The sequence below is a fragment of the Mustela putorius genome, unplaced genomic scaffold, assembly GCF_011764305.1.
Source record: "Mustela putorius furo isolate JIRA1106 unplaced genomic scaffold, ASM1176430v1.1 tig00000056_pilon_pilon_pilon, whole genome shotgun sequence".
Lineage (NCBI taxonomy): Eukaryota > Metazoa > Chordata > Mammalia > Carnivora > Mustelidae > Mustela > Mustela putorius.
Genome location: NW_025421263.1, coordinates 8,192,635 through 8,211,528, shown reverse-complemented (window position 1 = coordinate 8,211,528; position 18,894 = coordinate 8,192,635). Strand labels below are relative to the sequence as shown.

Genomic DNA, 18,894 nt, shown 5'->3' with positions numbered 1-18,894 from the left:
CTTATTTTTATACAAAAGAAATGTAAAAAATTAGTTTATATAAATTGAATTTTAAAAAGTAGAGAAGGAGAGAAAAGTTCTGACTTTTGAAAACAAAACTCACAAGAATATTCTGTTCTCCCAGGTAAAGAGCTAGATTAGTTTATCAGACATCATTTTCCTTCCATTAGTTCTAAAATAAATTTCTAGATCTTATAGTCTACTCCTGGCCATGAAGAGGCGTGCAGATAAAACAGATAAAATAAGGCCAGGAGCTTGCCCAGCACTTCCTAAGATTGGTTTTTAAATTTATGGCCCAGATAGTTGATAAATTTGCCTGAAAATGCTCTCCCTCATTGGGTGGAGAAGACAAGACTTTCAAAAGTCTTAGTCCTAGAGAGAGACACTGGCAGTCTGGGAGTTCATAGTTGAGGTAAGATGCTGTTAGAGGCCAGAACATTTGTTAATGCGCAAAAAGGCAAGTGAGTGGCCACAGGCCCTTATAGGGGGGGGCTGTAGCCAAGGCTAGGAAGTATACATGCTGTCACACCTTCCACATCATGGTGAGTACTGTGGGGAAGTTCTGAGCAATGGCAGCCAAGAGGGCTAGAGAAAAGACTCCTGTTGCTTCCTTACCGCCCTGCACCAGGTAGACCCCTGTGACCTCTGCCTATTGCTCCTGGCATCCAAAGTGTGATTTCTTCATCCAAAAAACCGTCCACATAAAAACATGTACAGGAATGTTTATGCAGCATTATTCATTATAGCCAAAAGGTGTGTGTGTGTGGGGGGGGAGTCACATGTCCATCACTGGATAAATAAAACATGGCACATCTATACAATAGAGTATTACTTGGTCATAAAAAGCAATAAAGTAATAACACATGCTAGAACATGAGTGAACCCTGAATGCATGGTAAGTGAAAGAAGTCAGTCACAAAAAACTGTATGTTGTATGAGTCCATTTACAGAAAATGTCCAGAATAGGCAAATGTACACAAAACAGATAGCAAATTATAGTTAAATCTTGTGCGGGGTATCTTCTGGGGGTAATGAAAATGTTCTGAAGAGAACAGTGGTGATGACTGCACCAATCTATGAATACACATAAATCCACCCAAGCATATACACACTTTAGATGGGTGGATTGCGTGGTATGTGAATTACATCTCCCCAAGCTGTTTCAAAAGAAAACAAGATACATTTTCTGTATACCTCCTCCACCCCACCCAAGGATGATGAGCAGTGGGAACACTCATGCACCACTGTTGAGAAAGGATTTGAGGCAACTTCTTTGTGGAATATCTAGTAAAGCCAATATGCAGATATTCTAAAACTTAAAAATTCCTCCTAATAATTCCACTCCACCCAGTGGAGGGAGATATGCAGAAAAAGACAAGTGTAATACTATACAATGCAACATTGTTTATAATAGTAAAAATCTGTTTAAAAAAATGTTCATCAATAGACTAATGGACAAATTGTAGCATGCGATACTGAATTTAGAAGTACTGAACTAGAACTAAATGAATTAGTACAAATAAATCTCAAAATCATAGATATAAACACACACATAAGCTTCTGTATGTACAGTACATACAGTTCTGTATGTACTGTATGTACAGTATGAAATTTGTTCTGTAATGTTAAATATGTGTGACCAAGTTTTTTTTTTTTCAATACATCTTGGCCAGTAAACTAAAAATATGCAGAGGTAAATATTCAGAATGTAGTTACTTCTCGGAGGTAGAGAGGGAAAAGACTGGGCCCAGCAAGGGTTATGCAGGAAGCAACATCTGTTCCTCTGGTGTTTTAAATTTTCTTGTTTTTAATTATATATGTGAAGCCAAAGTGGCAAAATGTTAAGATTTAAGAAAACTGGGTGGTGGGTACACATATGATTATTGTAACATGTTCTGCATCTTCTGTAGGTTGAAATAGTTCATAAGAAAATGAAAACGCAATCCCTTTGATGTTCTTCAGAAAACTAAAAATAGAACTACCCTATGATCCAGGAATCACACTACTGGGTATTTACCCCAAAATTACAAAAAAAAAAAAATGTTAAGGGACACATGCATCCCTATGTTTATTGCAGCATTATTTACAATAGCCAAACTACAGAAGCAGCCACCGTATCCACTGATAGATGAATGAAGATGTGGTATGTACATATACAATTGAATATTATTCAGCCATAAAAAAGAATGAAATCTTGCCATTTGCAACAACATAGCTAGGTAGTATAAATGCTGACTGAAATAAGTCAGAGAAAGACAAATATCATATGATCTCATTCATATGTGGAATTTAAGAAATAAAACAAATTAGCAAAGAAAAAAAAAAAAAGGAGACAGACAAACCAAGAAACAGACTCTGAACTCTAGAGAACAGACTGATAGTTACCAGAGGGGAAGAGGGAGATAGGAGAAATAGGGGATAGACATTAAAGAGTACATTTACCATGATGAAAAAATAAAATTAAAGAAACACTTAAATTGAGGGAAAGAAGAAGAAGAAGAGGAGGAGGAGGAGAGATGATGCTAGCACAGACTAGGCTGTAATAGTGGAGGTGGTAAGAAGTAGTCAGATTCTGGGTAGCATTTGCAGGTAGAGCCATTTGGAGATGCTACGGATTGGATACAGTAGGTAAGGAAGGGGGTGGGGGAAGACTGGTCCCATAATTAGGACCATCAAGATGGAGAAGGCAGCAGGTGAGGCAAATTGTTGGATATACAAATCTGGAGGTCAGGGAAAAAGTCTGGGCTGGCATTATAAAAGTGGGAGTTGTTGGACTACAGATGGTTTTTAAGGCCAAGAGCTGAATGAGATCACTAAGAAAGTTGAGTGTGGGTAGAAAAAAGGTCCAAGGACTGAGCCTTCAAGCACACCAACATTAACAGGTCTAGATAAAAAGAGGACTCAGCAAAGATCAAAATGGAGCAATCAGGAAAGGGGAGAATGCTGGAGTAAAAAAGGAAATGCTAAATGGGTTTCTAATGAGCCCAAACAAACAAAAAACCAAAACCAAAACCAAAAAAAGGATTTGTAAAAAAAGCTAGCAAAACTGACTACCTAAAGGGCATGGGGGAAAATAAAGAGGTGGGAACAATATATTTCAAATACATATTTTTATTGTTGTACCAAGTGAATGTACTATCTCTGAAGACATATAGACAAATGGTTTTTAAAACGTTAAGGAAGAAAAACTACACTCATACTCTAAAAGGTGATTCAACCTAAAGATGCTCAGTCTCCTTTGGCTCAGGTTATGATCCTGGGGTCCTGGGATGGAGCCCTGTGTCAGGCTGCCCGCTCAGCGGGGAATCTGCTTCCCTCTCTCCCTCTCTCCTGTGTGCTCACTCTCTCTCTCCCTCTCTTTCTTAAGCCAATCAATCAACCAATCTCAAAAAAAAGGCGATTCAAACTACAAAAGATACTAGAGCTGGAAGGGTCTCTTTAGCTTTGCTTCAGGTTTCCAAGTAGAGGCACGACAATCCCAATTAGGGTAACACTCCTGACTGTCTTCACTCCATCTGCTCCTTCCCAGGGCAAAAAGAATGATTTCTGATTAATAAATTTTCTCTTATTCTTTGGCATGTATCTGCCTGCACAGCACACACAAACCAATCTGATCCTCAACTACTCAACATCAAGTTTTACAGGGGTGAACCCTTCGTGACAACGCTTATATGTGTCCTAGGCTGCCAATGACAAGGTGTGTGAACAAATCTAATTTTGAGGTTATTAGGCAGATCCTTGTTGGTATACACCCTAACCATTTTCCAAATGTAAATATATTTTGGTTTCTATCTATTTGAACAATTTCTATCTTTCAATTTTGAAATTCTATTGAGAACAGAAAAAGGGTCTCCCTCAAATTTCCTACAAGGAAAATTATCTCCCAAGGAAAATGTCAGAAATGTGAATAAAAATAAGTTTCTTTCTATGCTTTGTTAGCAGTCAAAAACTAGAAACCTAAACATCCACCAGAAGAACATACTCTAAGTTTTTGAGGCCATCTATTTAAGAACATACTATGAAGTAATTAAAATTTGTTCACGGAAACATTTTAATAACATGGGGGAGGGGCGCCTGGGTAGCTCAGTGGGTTAAGCCTCTACTTTTAGCTTGGGTCATGATCTCAGGGTCCTGGGCAATGGGCTCTCAGCTCAGCAGGGAGCCTTCTTCCCCCTCTTTCTCTGCCTGCCTTTTTGCCTACTGAGATCTCTGTCAAATAAATAAATAAAATCTTAAAAAAAAATAACATGGGGGAAATGTTATAGTGAGTAAAAAAGCAGATTATATATAATCTGATTGATAGATACAATATGATTCAGTTAATATAATACAGCTTATATCCATGTACCAAAAAAGGACTGCACGAGGGGCTCCTGGGTGCCTCAGTCAGTTAAGCTTCTGACTCTTGATTTCAGCTCAGGTCACGATGTCAGGGTTATGAGTTTGAGCCCTACACTGGGCTCCGTGCTGAGCGGAGAGTCTGCTTGAGATTCTCTTGCTCTCCCTTTGCCCCTCCCCTTGCTCACTTGCTCATTCTCTAAAAAATAAATAAAATCTAAAAAAAAAAGGACTGCAAGAAAATAAAAGTGATAGTAGTAAAATCTGTGTGATAGCATTATGAGTAACTTGAATTTTCATTTTTATATATGCTTATACCTTTCCAGCTTCTATAATAAAAGTATATCATTTTGATAATCAGAAAAAATATTTTCAAAAATCTTAAAATAAGTTTAGTAACAATATAAAAGAAAAAGTTGGAGGAATTTAAAAAGAAAAGGGGAGGGGATTCCTGGCTGGTTCAGTTGGAAGAACATGTGACTTTTGATCTCAGGTTGTTAGTTCAAGCCCTGTGTTGGGTGTAGAGATTACTTAAATAAATAAAACTTTTTTTAAAACCAAATAAAATAAAGAGAAAAGGGGAAAGTAGCTAGCTTGACATAAATGCAGTCATGCTCCGGAAAATACACCTGTTAAAGTATTTTTTTTACAATATTTCATATACCTGCAATTAACAAGTGGAATTTAAAATTAAAAACACAATATCATTTATATTAGCACAGTCCCCCAATATATACAAAATCTGTAAGAGGAAAACTATAAAACTCTGATAAAAGAAATGAAAGAACTAAATAAATGGAGAGATATTCCACTGTCATGGATAGGAGACTCAAGATGCCAGTTCTTCCCAACTTGATCTACAGATTCAATAGAATCCCAATCAAAATTCTAGCAAGTTATTTTGTGGATATAAACAAATTCATTCTAAAGCTTATATGTGGAGCTAAAGTACCCAGAATAGCCAGCACAATATTGAAGGACAAGAGCAAAACTGGAAGACTATAACCACCTAACTTTAAGACCTACTATAAAATTACAGTAACCAATACAGGATGGTTGGTACTGATGAACAAAGAGACAAATAGATCAATAGAAAAGAATAGAGAGCCCAGAAAAAGATTCACACAAATACAGTCAACTGATCTTTGACTGAAAAAAAGCATAGGTAATACAATGGAGAAAAGACGGCCTTTCCAAAAATGGTGCTGGAACAAATGGACATTGACATGCACAAAAATGAATCTTGACACAGACCTTAAATACTTCACAAAAATGTAATTCAAAATGAATCTCAGACCTAAATGTAAAATGAAAGACTATAAAACCCTTAGAAGACAACACAGGAGAAAAACCAAGATGACCATAGGCATAGTGATGACCACCAAAGCACACATCATTAAAGAAATCACTGATAACCTGGACTTTATTAAAATGTAAAACTTCTCAACTGTGGAGACAAAACAAGAAAATGAGAGGATAAGCCACAGATTGGGAGAAAATATTTACAAAAGACATATTTGATAGAGGTGTGTTATCCAAAATACAAAGAACTCATAAAACTCAACAACAGGGAAATGAACCACCCAATTAAAAAATGGGCAAAGATCTGAACAAAAGCCCCATAAAAAAAGATATATAGATGGCAGATGAACATATCAATGATGCTCCACATCATATGTCATTAGAGAAATACAAATTAAGACAATAGTGAGATACTACTACACTCCTACTAGGATGGCCAAAATGCAGAACACTGACAAAACCAAATACTGAGAAGCATGTGGAATAACATGAACCATCATTCACTGCTGGTGGGAATGCAAAATGGTACGACTATGGAAGTATGGTGGTTTCTCACAGAACTGAATAAACTCTTATCTTACAATGCAGCAATCACACTCCTTGATGTTTACAAAGGAGTAAAACTTAAGTCCATACAAAAACCCACACGGAGATGTTTATAGCAGCTTTATTCATAACTGCCAAAACTTGGCAACAACCAAGCTATCCCTCAGTAGGTGAATGGACAAATAAACTGCCACCTCCAGACAACAGAATTCTTCTAGTCAGCGGTAAAGAGAAATGAGCTATCAAGCCATGAAAAGACATGGAGGAAGATTTAACACATACTACTGTATGAAAGAAGCCAATCTAAAAAGGCTACACACTGTATGATTCCAACCAAATGACGTTCTAGAAAAGGCAAAAGTATGGAGACAGTGAAAAGATGAGCAGTTGCCACGGGTTAGGGAGAGATGAATAGGCAGAACACAGAGGATTTTTAGGGCAGTGAAACTAATCACTATTGATACTACAATGATGGGCACATTCCATCATACAACTGTTAAAACCCACAGGATGTATAACACCAAGAGTGAACCTTAATCTAAACTGTGGTGTGGAGTCACAACAATGTCTCAGTGAAGGTTCATCAGCTGTAACAAATGTACCACTCTGATGCAGGATACTGATAGTAGGGGAGGCTGCACACGTGTGATGTGGGGCAGAGTACAGAGGAACTCTCTGTTCTTGCTGCCAATTCTAATGTGAACCTAAAGCTGCCTAAAAAATAAAGTCTATTTAAAAGGAAAAAACTTTTTCAACTGTCAACGGAACTTTCAAAATATGGGAACTTTCAGTAATGAGCACTAGTTTTTAAAGTTTGGGGTAGGATTATTCTCTGAAGGTCATTTTGGTCTGTTACAGTCAGCTACAGAATTTCCCGTGAAGATGAAAACCAAGGACATACTATTTGAGCTTTGGATATGGCCATCAAAAACCTGTGTCCCTGTTCAGCTGAGTTACAGGCTGTCTCTCCTCAGCTTGTCCGCTCAGCTGGAAAGGAGAAGGTCAGCCCTCATATGCGGCTCTACAGAATGCGCCCAATCCTTTCATATGATCTTGTTCTGCGTGACAGAGGAACAAGTTCTCATAATAGTTCACACTAAGGTATCACTTTCTGCTCTGAGAGAATGCTTAAATACAAAGAAATGAGGTTCTAATAATAGGAATTGTTGTTATCAAGCAAGGGTCAATGGGAGAGAAAACAGGGAGCAGACAACCTCCCACCTGCCTCTTATCTCACACCACATAGCCACTAGCCCTATCTAGCAGCCCACCTTGGGCCCACTCACACTCCCTGGAAGGACCATTTACTTACTTTCTTTTTTTTTAAATTATTATTATTTTTTATTAACATACAATGTATAATTTGTTTCAGGGCTACAGGTCTGTGAATCACCAGTCTTACACAATTCACAGCACTCACTACAGCACATACCCTCCCAATGTTCACAATCCAGTCACCCTATCCCTCCCTCCAGCAGCCCTCAGTTTTGCCCGTAGGCAACATTTTTCTTTTTAGGGTGCACAGCAAGCATGATCCTGTCTCAGGATCCCTGTTCTTACTTGTCCCTCTGTTGAGAATATACTTCTTCAAATATCCATATGGTTTGCTCCCTCACATGGAAAAGATGACCACTGAAGATAGTTTTGGCTCCCTTGATTACCCAAGGTCTTCACATTTCTCCAACACCCTGTTACTCAAGGGTCACTGATTATCATAGATAATCAGAATGTTAGATCTGAAAGGGACCTCAGACACCACCTGATGATTCCTAGACTTGACTCATCATTAGAATGACCCCAGAAGTTCTTGGTATTGGTTTGTTTTTTAATCAACAAAACTTCACCAGTTCCACTTCCACAAATTCGGTCTGAAATGGTGATCAGGAAGCTATATTTTTAAAAGCAGGTCACATATTTAGTGATCACTGACTTACCACATAATTACAAATAAATAAGATTTTATTTATTTATTTGAGACAGAGAAACAGAGTGCACAAGCAGGAAGGAAGATCAGTGGGAGAGGGAGAAGAAGACTCCCCTCTGAGCAGGGAGCCTAGTGCAGGGCCCGGTGCAGGGCTCGATCCCAGGACCTAAGATCACGACCAGAGGTGAAGGGAGACACTTAACCAAATGAGCCACCGAGGTGCCCCCACTTCTATTATTTTTTTGTAGAAGAGGAAGTAGAAGCATAGAGGGATGAGGTGATGCTCTGAAAGACACAGTGAATTCAAGGCCGAGATGAACCCTCAGATTTTAAGATCAGAGTAGAGAAGGTCCCTAGATCAAAGATGCTTCCACTACACCTGGTACTACAGTCTAGATTTTCACATTTTAGAACCAAATTTTTTTTAAAAATTAGTAAGTGAAAAAACTAGCTTAGCATTACTAAATTTTTTGGTTTTTGCCTTTGGGCAGGGTAAGGCATGCAAGTGAAAGGAAAGAGCACATCAAGAAAAAAAAGAACATCTTAATTCACATCTGTTCTATAAAGACATGAGAATAGCTTGTGTGTGTGTGTGGTTTTTTTTTTTAACCTTCCTAAACTAGTAAGAGAAGGATAAAACTCTTTGAGATACAAACACTGATGGATAGACATATGTCTAATACCCAATAACCTTATAAACTTGGGATCCCATAAAAGGCGAAGAGAATTGCCAGGAACCTTGGTGTTTCTAGAACCCAGAGACTGGATTCCCTTTGTTGAATTTTTTTTTAAGGTCTTATTTATTTATTTGTCAGATAAAACTGGCAAGTACAAGCAGAGAGAGCATTAGGCAGAGGGAAAAGTAGGCTCTGTGATGAGCAAAGAGCCTGATGCAGGATTCAAATCCAGGACCCTGGGTTCATGACCTGAGCCAAAGGCAGACACTTAACCGACTCAGCTACCCAGGCATCCCTGCTTTGGTGAATTATGATGGGAGTTTAATTATAATCTTAGATGGGTCACAGGTCACTGCTCTCACCAATTCCCACCAAGGCTTGCTACATCATTATTCAGCAGTTATTCAGCTTTTGTTACTGTAACAATAAAAGGACAGGGCTAAGCCACAGCCTGACTCACAACAGGAGTCATAATAGAAGAACCAGGAATCACCAGCATGTGTAACCAAGTATTCCAGCTCAGCGTATAGCTGAGTGGTATTCGAGGGAAAAGGCTTTGGAAGCTGCCCAATGACTTGGCCTGCAGACCCCAAAGCTGGAGTATCCTTGTCTTCTATCTGAAACACAGTCATTCTGGACATAATTAGTTATGGAAACTAACAATAAGGACTCTACCCTATTAGGTCATCAACACTTAGCAAAATGAGACCCAGACAAAAGTTTACCTGAATTGTCGGTCTACATGAAGCAAGTTCACACTTCCTTCAAAACCTCTCTACATAGGGCCTTTAGCAAGGGGCACCTGGGTGGCTCAGTCAGTTAAGCATCTGCCTTCAGGTCAAATTATGATCCCAGGGTCCTGGGACTGAACCCCATATCGGGCTCTCTGCTCAGGGGGAAGGCTGCTTCTCCCCCTTCCTCTCCCCCTCATCCAGGTTGTGCTCTCTCGCTATCTCTCCCTCTCTAATAAATAAATAAAATCTTTAACACACACACACAGACACACACACACACACACACAGACACACACACACACACACAATCCTCTATACCAAGACTGCTCTGATTCATTCCCAAGAAGAGATGTGGCCTCAGAGGGAAAAGAAGATGAATGTTTTTTAAAACCTAAATCAACTGTGTTTTTAAAACCTAAACCAAAACCTAAGAACTCTGCAGCAATACCAAGTTACCACTGCATTCCTTCATTCATTCACTCATTCTCAAATTACAGCTCTGAATCCCAAACATCAGCCAGTGGAAATAAACTCAGCAACTCAACGAAAATTCCTCCTGGCACATAAAACCAGTGAAAAGGGAAGGAATGCAGAAAGGGCAGAAGAACTTGTGACAGCAATACTCCATGCGTCTGAAAGAGTCACACCCAGCAATTTCAACCTCTCTGTGAAGCTTGACGCAAAGCACAAGACCATCAGCTGACTAGGGTTTGGGTTTTTTTTTTTTCCTCTGCCCACTTCATTCACCTAACAGCTACATTTTCTACATGGTAACAAAGAAGAATAGCGTTCACAGTGTTTGTAAGTGAAGAACACAATGAAAAACACTCTCCCCTTCTCTACAACCTGCATTAGACTTCAGCCCTTTTTCATTAAATTCTTCAAAATAGAATGCTTTGGTCTGTTGCCTTAGCATATCTCTTTCTAAATCTGGGACTATCTTTGTATTTCTTACTGGGTTGTTCTAACTGCTATAAATAAAGACTGGTAGTAAAATCATGGTTGGCTTATCTCTGTGAAGCAGTTAACTAGGGAAAAGAAAATAAACCTTAGTTTCTGTACTTCTTTTCTTGTTGAGCAATTACCACAAATAATCTGACCTGGTTTCTTTTTTGATAAGTTGGTTCATCTAAATGGTAGACATATCAGATATATACACTCATTAATCCTCCAGTCCTTCCTATCCTGGTGATTCTAAAGCAGTACAAAGAGTCTCTGTTGAATCTAAGTACCAAGATATAAAACTTAAAGCACCATTGACTCTGAAGTGCTTTGTTTCAGTTCTTCTTCTGTGTGGGTAACATATACTTCTTAAGACAAGGTTACGTCAAATTTTTTCTTGCCATCAGAGAAACAATGGTTCTCTGATAAGCTTGGCAAATAATCCCAAATTTCTCACATAAACAGCCCTATGGTCATCTAATTTGCTGGCAAAGTGAGAAAAACCAAGTCATTAACAGCTTTGCTATGGTTGGCAGCTTAAGGAAGAAGGAACTGATTATGGAAGACTATACCATACACCCAGCATCTTGTCAGTTACTGGATTTGAGGTGAGTTTCAGTGAAGAATTTCAAGTATAAACCACTTATAATGTTTCATCAAACTCTGCAGGTTTTGATTGGTTCTGAAATTTTGTGAAATAAATGAAACTCCAGTATCTGTCATTCTAGAGATTAAGGAGAAAAGAAGTGAAGTTAAGAAGGACAGACTTAATATCCTGAAATGTTCCATTCCACATGAACTGTAATGGGAAAGATCAAAATGTTTCTTTCTGCACAGGACTACGTCAGTTTTACACTGTGGCCAGTCACTGTTAGGTATCCAACATGACTCCTCTGTGTTTGTGGAATGTTTCTCGTCACCTTTACAGTAACTAGAAAATAATGAGAAAGGATAGAAGAAAAACAAAAATAAAAACAAAAACCTACTCATCAGTGTAGTCAGCTAAGACCACCTAAAATTATTGATTTAAGATAACCAAGAGCAAAGAGGGAGTTGGAAGTCATACTTCACTGACTACCACCTGACTTGGACAAACAGATAACTCGTGAACACTTTGGAACCAGATCCTTACAGTGTAAACTGCTGTCAATAATTCACTCTACCCTTGAGACTGGCCCAAATCCTAAATAAACCAGGAAACCAAATAAAACACTGCAAATAACAAATATGTTTTCAAGATCTTAGGAAGGGGAATAGAAAGTGTATAAGATCTACCAAGACAATTGGTCTGACTAGAAATTAATTCCAGTTAATTGATGACAAGTGTATATCATCACCACACAGAATTATAAAAAAAAAAAAAAAAAAGATCGGGGCGCCTGGGTGGCTCAGTGGGTTAAGCCCCTGCCTTCGGCTCAGGTCATGATCGCAGGGTCCTGGAATCGAGCCCCGCATCGGGCTCTCTGCTCAGCCGGAAGCCTGCTTCCTCCTCTCTCTCTCTCTGCCTACCTCTCTGCCTACTTGTGATCTCTGTCTGTCAAATAAATAAATAAAATCTTTAAAAAAAAAAAATCTCAGCACCAAAGAACTAAATCTAAAGGAAGTCAAAATAGGAAAGGGCAATAACGGATATGAAAATTTTGTGTTAAATTGTTGTTTAATTAAAAATGATTAAAATCCACTGAAGAATATTAAGTTCACTGAAAGTGATAAGCAGAAGCTCACACCAAAATGTTTTGAAGTTTAAAAAAAAAAAAATCTGTGTGGCCCTGCATACCCTGCATAATATTTTCTTACATAGATGCTGTCCCCCTCACCCCAAATACCCATTTTGGACATATAGTACTGTATGAATAACAAAAATAGGGCCTACAAAAGGTCCTGATGCTACATTTAGAATTTCAGAGGAGGAAAGGATTTTTTTAAACACTCTGAACCAAGTTCATAGCCTAGAGTTGAAAGTGAGACCAGAAAAGCCAGGAGACTCCCACATGGTTACAAGGCTCTTGGGCAGCAGAGCCGGGGATCAGGATCAGAACCCAAATCCAGATCAACTGAGTACCAATCCATTACTCTTTCCTATCACTCAAATGCCCTTTCTTGATAAGAAACAGATTAAAAAGGATACTATAAAAGGGAAATTCTTATCTGAACACTTAAATGTATTTTTCTAATGTACCACATCATTCATTACCACTTCCTCTATATATATCTCTCTTTAATTGAGTGGACGGGCAAGTGACCCAGCACCCATACATGATTTCTACATTTTCCCCCTAACCCTTCAATCAGCTGGGCTCTTATACTGGAATAGATTATACACCATTTTGTTAAGTTTCTACTAAAGAAAGACAATGATTTTTATATAACAGAAACTATATCCTGATTTTTAATCAACTAAGAAATGCATTGATGGATAAAGTTCATGACATGTTAATTGTAACAAAACTTCTATAAAGAAAAAAATAATATTTAAGTGAATTTAGAAATTTACTTTTACACTAACCATGAAAATCAAGTTTATCCTTTAACTTTGGTTCTCCTCTACCTATCTACATTAGATTTTGGAATGAAATGCAATTCTCAAAAGACTTTTACTTTTCCTTGATATGCAATAAAATTCATTACAAATACGTTTCAATTAAGAGCTATTCCTAATTAAATTAATAAATTCTTCCATCACCCTTAAACAATACAGCAAATGTAATGTTATTCTCTTTATGTAAGCTCCACTATTAAAATTAGTTTAGCACAGTACCATCATTCTCATGGAGATAATTTTCCAGAAGACTGGACCCTCTCCGACCACCCTGCCTCCACCTACCCTTCAAACTACGAAGTGAGAACTTCCAGCCCTCTGTCCCATCTACCAGCTGCGGTGGTACTTCAGGACTGCAACTCTTTTTCTTGATCATCTCTGTGAATAGTACTGTTCAATCTTCAACACAGGACAAGGATGTAACCATTTCTTGCAAGCTGGCTCCAGCAGAAGTAATGAAATTTAAGAAAGAAACCCACATGGGTAGTAGAATTGAAACAGTCAAAAACAAATAACCTTGTTGGGACACCTGGGTGGCTCAGATGGTTAAGCATCTGCCTTTGGATGATACCAGGGTCCTGAGATCTAATCCTGAATCTGGCTCCCTGCTCAGCGGGTAGACTGCTTCTCCCTCTGACTGCCGCTCCCCCTGCTTGTGCGCTCTCTCTCACACACACACACACACAAACACACAAATAAATAAAATCTTTTAAAAAAATAACCATGCCTACAACCTTTTTTACACAGGAAAGGACTTGTTTCTACACACCCACCAACTACCCCATGTCCTACTAAAAGTACTCTTGAAAAACAACTTGCAGATCAATACAATTTCATCTATTTGGTACTCAGTGATTTAAATAAAAATTTATCTAAGACTTTAAAAGAGAACTAAAGTTTCAAACCTGTTGCTGAGTTCCGTGTGATCAGCGCCCCTTCCTACCCTGGCACGTTTTCGAGTCTTTGTGCATAAAAGTGCCTTGTAATTCCTCCCAGCACCAGAACCGCCATTACACACACATCTGGTTGACTCCTGCCAGCCCCCTGGCCGATTTGCAGTCTTCTTCGAGCCGCCACACATCTCCTGGGTGGATGAACTTGCTTCTGGTTTATCCTGACTATCAACATGGACCTGGGACACAAATGTTGAAGATTCTCTGCTGTTGGAGGGATATTCCACACTGACCAGCCGTCCTAATTAATCACTGTACTGTGTATACGGTAGGTGAGGCGAGCTACTTGGCAGCAGCCTACTAATTTCCTCTTTCAAAATTAAAAAAAAAGAGAGAGAGAAAAAGGAACATTCATTTGTTACGTAAATTAAGCCTGCCAAAGTATTAGGAAGTCAGATATATCCATCATGTTATAAAACACGATCTCAGCAGGACCACTATAAACAGACAAATCTAAATCCCACTTCCTACTTTTGTTCCTAAGCTTGTACTCTGGTCAGCAAAAGACAAAACACTCAACAGGTTGAGCAGCTTGGTCTGACTCATTCCATCTGTGCTCCCCTGTTGGAGATTATGTAGTAGTCAATTAATTGGTCATAAGACCTATTCATATGGCTCTGGGCAAATGCGGTGACTTGCCCTCAGCTGCAAGGTTGCTCTGACATTGGCCACACCACCCTCTTTAATGGCTCTCATGTGAGCAAGTTGTCAGCTGACAGATCTTACTCTGCAACCTTGCAAAACTCTACCCATAGCAAGTGAGGGAGATGGTAGGGCTCAATGTACAGGAGGTGATGTGGGGAAGGGAGAGTATGGACACATCCTTGCTTTACCACCAAATATACATATGTAGATATGTAAGAAAAGATTTAGGTACACACATATGTAAGAAAAATAATAAGTGAGAAGCCATAAACACACACACACACACACACACACACACACACACACATAAGAAAAATAATAATAAATGAGAAGCCATAAACTCTCTCACAACTCTTGCACTGAATTCCCAATTCCTGGACATATTCAGGATAAGAAAGCCCTTGAACAAGCACGCAAGGACAAAAGTAGTTCAGATTTTAATTCTGACACTAATGTACTTCATCTGTAAAATGAAATACAGCTATAGAGTCAACATGATTCTTCTATAGTACTGAGTTCACGGAAAAAGTAATTTTTTTTTCTTTAAGAAGAAATGAAAAGCATAGGTCCCTAAAATATAGGCAGATCTTAAAAACTATAAGGGATTGTCTCAATTCCTATTCTTCTTCCTTACCCTGAATTTGGCTGAAGAAAATATTAATAGATCCCTAAAATCTGACGAACTGTTGGCTAGGTCTCTAGTGTCAGGAGGATTTAAATATGTCTTTATACATGGCAGCCAAAGATTTCACCCCACAAGTGTGAAAAAAAAACTACTGATATCGGAGCAGAGGCCTCAATAACCTTAAGACATTATTCTCTACGGGACCCTAAAGTTCTTTTATAGCAAACCAAAAAAAGATCTTAAATACACCCTCCCCTGAGAAATAGATTGCAACACACCTACAACAAAGACTGCCCTTTTCTGTGCACGTAATAAACTGATAGTGCCAAGATAAAACCAGATTTGTAGAAAATGAACTCATTTTTCCAGGAAGGGGAACACATTTTCACCTTAAAGCTTAACTGCATGGCTACCATGTGATCATGGGTTCTTCCTTGTCCCCTGTCTTTAAAATCACTTTCTCTTTTTAATAGAGAATCAGAAGCTCTTCCACATTTTAGGCACAAGGCAGCTGGGTGAGCGAAGGCTGAAAGGAAAGCCACCTTCCACCATCATCATTCCCACTTCATAAGTGACCCAAGTGAGACCCCAAATCAGTATCTCCTATACACCTAGGGTTTACCTCCTCTAAAATCACAGGAGAAATGAAAGTATAGTTTGTCAAAAAGAAAACCACATGCCTCAAAATGTGTTTCTCCGGCCAGTCCAAGTCATCAAACAGGAGCTTAATAACTAACTTAATTGCAGTTTCAACCTCCCCAAGCATTTTGTCTCAACCTGTCAATCAGGAATTTTCAGGTAAGCACCAATGAGGAAATCTATCACACGGGTCCCCTCCACCACAAAGGAAGTCGATCGAGGTAATTTGCTCAGTAAGTCCCCTGCCCTTCCTTTCTTTTCTTTTCTTATATCTTTCTTGCTCCACTCTCCTTCCTATAAAAACTTTCCATTTTGTACAGCTCCTTGGAATACCCCTCTCCATTTGCAAGGTGGGATACTGCTTGATTCATAGTCATTAATAAAGCCAATTAGATCATCACATTTACTTTGTTGAATTTTACCTTTTAACACGTTCAATGTTGATGGGGTAGGATCTGTAAAAATGCCAAAATAGCTGAATTTTATAAAATATGTAGAAATGTTCAGGGAACATATCCCATTTTTTATATGTAAAAAATAAAGTTTTAAAACTGCAATCTCTAAAAAATATTTATCTAGGAACTAATAAAAGGACATGAAATCCTTTTCATTTTAATTTTTTATTCCTTGGGATTAGGGTGGTGGAGGCACAGAATGAGAGGGAGAGAGAGACTCTTAAGCAGGCTCCACACCCAGTGCAGAATCCAAGGCAGAGCTTCATCTCACAACCTTGAAGTCATGATCTGAGCCTAAACCAAGAGTTGGACACTTATCAGACTGAACCACCCAGGTACCCCATGAAACCCTTTTTTAAAATAGGTATTCTGAACAAATATTTAACCTAGACGTTAGCCACAAAGCTGTTCAATCATCCTGATATTTTACATTTCTAAAGGCTTCAAATACTGTTATAAAATGCAAATGTTATCCCCTATCCAGATGATGTAAACATTTTAAATGATCAGAATAATAAAATATGAAAATGACAACATAGTTACAAAGAATAATTGGATGAAATAAGTGTCAAACTACATTGGGAAGGAATTCCCTTAAACAGAAGCTAAATCCCTCCTGCATGCTTCTTTCATTCAGCCAGCCATCTTTTTTTTTTTTTTAATTTATTAATTTTATTACCATATAATGTATAATTTGCCCCAGGGGAACAGGTCTGTGACTCATCAGGCTTACACATTTCACAGCACTTACCATAGCACATACCCTCCCCAACGTCCCAATAACCCAACCACCCTCTCCCTACCCCTCCCTGGCCCCGCACATGCCCCAACCCTCAGTTTGTTTTGTGAGATTAAGAGTCTCTATGGTTTGTCTCCCTCCTGACCCCATCTTATTTCCTTTTTCCCTTCCTTACCCCCTAAACCCCCTGCCGTGCTTCTCAAATTCCTCATATCAGAGAGATCATATGATAATTATCTTTCTCTGATTGACTTATTCCGCTCAGCGTAATACTCTCTAGTTCCATCCATGTTCAGCCAGCCATCCTTAACTAAACACTACACACAGTCACCGTTTCTCCCTAAACTCAGCCAGCATACCTTTTGTCCACCGCTTCCTTGGCTGAGTGATGCTCACATACAGCATGCTTATAAATAGAGACTGCTGGACCTACCCCCCAGGGCTTCTGACTCAGCAGTTCTGAGGTGGAGTCTGACAGTGTACATTTCTAACAAGTTCTAAGGATGCTGTTGCTGCTTGTCTGGGAACCACACATTTGAGAAATACTTCCTTGGTAAAAATTTCGTCTTCCCCCTAATGACTTCCTAGGCTGGAAGATCTTTTTCTCCCTTGAATTCCTCTATGATATTTTTAAAAAGATGTATTTATTTTAGAAAAAGAGCATGTGTGTGGGGGGAGGGGTGGTCAGAGGGAGAACTCTCAAGCAGACTCCCCACTGAGCAAAGAGCCCAATAAGGGGTTCAGTCCCAGGACCCTGAGACCATAACCTGAGCCAAAATCAAGAGTCGCATGTTTAACCAACTGAGCCACACAGGCAGGCATCCCCCTCTATAATTTGTTTTAAACCACACTTTTAACACTTAACACATAACTGCTTTGCAACAGAGTAGTGTGCATCTCATATAATCCTAACTAGATCATAAATTCTCTCAGTGTAAAACTGGATTTTAACATTCATCTTTGCACCTCATACAAGTCTTACATTTGGTACATGCTCAACAGATAACTTTTTGATAGTTTTAATGTTATCTATTTAGTGGTATTAAACCTATATAGGTATTAAAGCAGTGAACTCCTTTAACAATCTGATGCTTATTTTCTGCCCAAGAGGGTGCTTGTGCTTAAACACACACACTCTCTTCCTCTCATTTATTACAGCAGAAGTTCCTTCAGAACCTTTAATATTTTGTGTTCACTCCAATCAATGGGACTCATGCCATATGGTAACAGAAAGAAATTTAAAACTTTTTAAAAGTGAAAAAGCCATCTCCTCTGTCCCTCCCCTTGATAATCCTTAATTTCACAGCTCAAAGTATGATAAAATGTAATAGAGATGTATATCAAAACCACAACTACTGTACTTAAGAGAGATGCCTCTATATGACTCCAAATTTCCTTATGTCTAAAAATGGGAGTTTTAAAACTTCTTCAGTAAATGAAAAAACAACTACTGATTGTATCATCACAACCATTTTTCTGAGGCATTATGAAACTGCTTAAAAGCATAAAGCTGAACAAAAATCAAAATGGCTGCACTAATGTTGCAGCAAAGCTTGGTTTTGCAGTAATCTTTTCCTTCTCTTCTGCAAACCTCCCCCTCTTCCCTTCTTAGCCTTTTGTTTCAGGAACCCAGTCCTACCTTAAGGACATGACAAAGCACGCACAGTTCCTGCCAAAACCAGCTAGAGCCTGCATTTCCCTACAAAACCCCTCAGCCCCTTCCTTGGGACAGGCTTGCACTTTTGGAAGGCCACAGTCTGCAGCAGCCTCCTTAGCCCCGCAAAGCAATAAAGCTATTGTTTCTCTTTATCCCAAACTCTGTCTTCATGTTATATT

The 18,894-nt window shown here is 38.8% G+C and overlaps 1 protein-coding gene across 6 annotated transcripts in view; it reads right to left on the bottom strand.

The window, feature by feature from the left end:
- The window catches only part of FNIP2 (folliculin interacting protein 2), a 135,160-nt gene that overhangs the window by 79,587 nt on the left and 36,679 nt on the right, over nucleotides 1-18,894 (bottom strand). For 2 of the 6 annotated variants that reach the window (XM_045086973.1, XM_045087049.1), the window contains exon 1: nucleotides 13,908-14,834. The exons of 2 other annotated variants lie outside the window; for them this stretch is intronic. In XM_045086973.1, coding sequence (XP_044942908.1) covers nucleotides 13,908-14,083 — 176 coding nt within the window. In that variant the 5' untranslated portion in view covers nucleotides 14,084-14,834. Of the gene's footprint in view, nucleotides 1-13,287; nucleotides 13,544-13,907; nucleotides 14,836-18,894 lie in introns of those variants that run through there. 2 more of the 6 variants (XM_045087088.1, XM_013048284.2) reach the window with 2 other exon arrangements.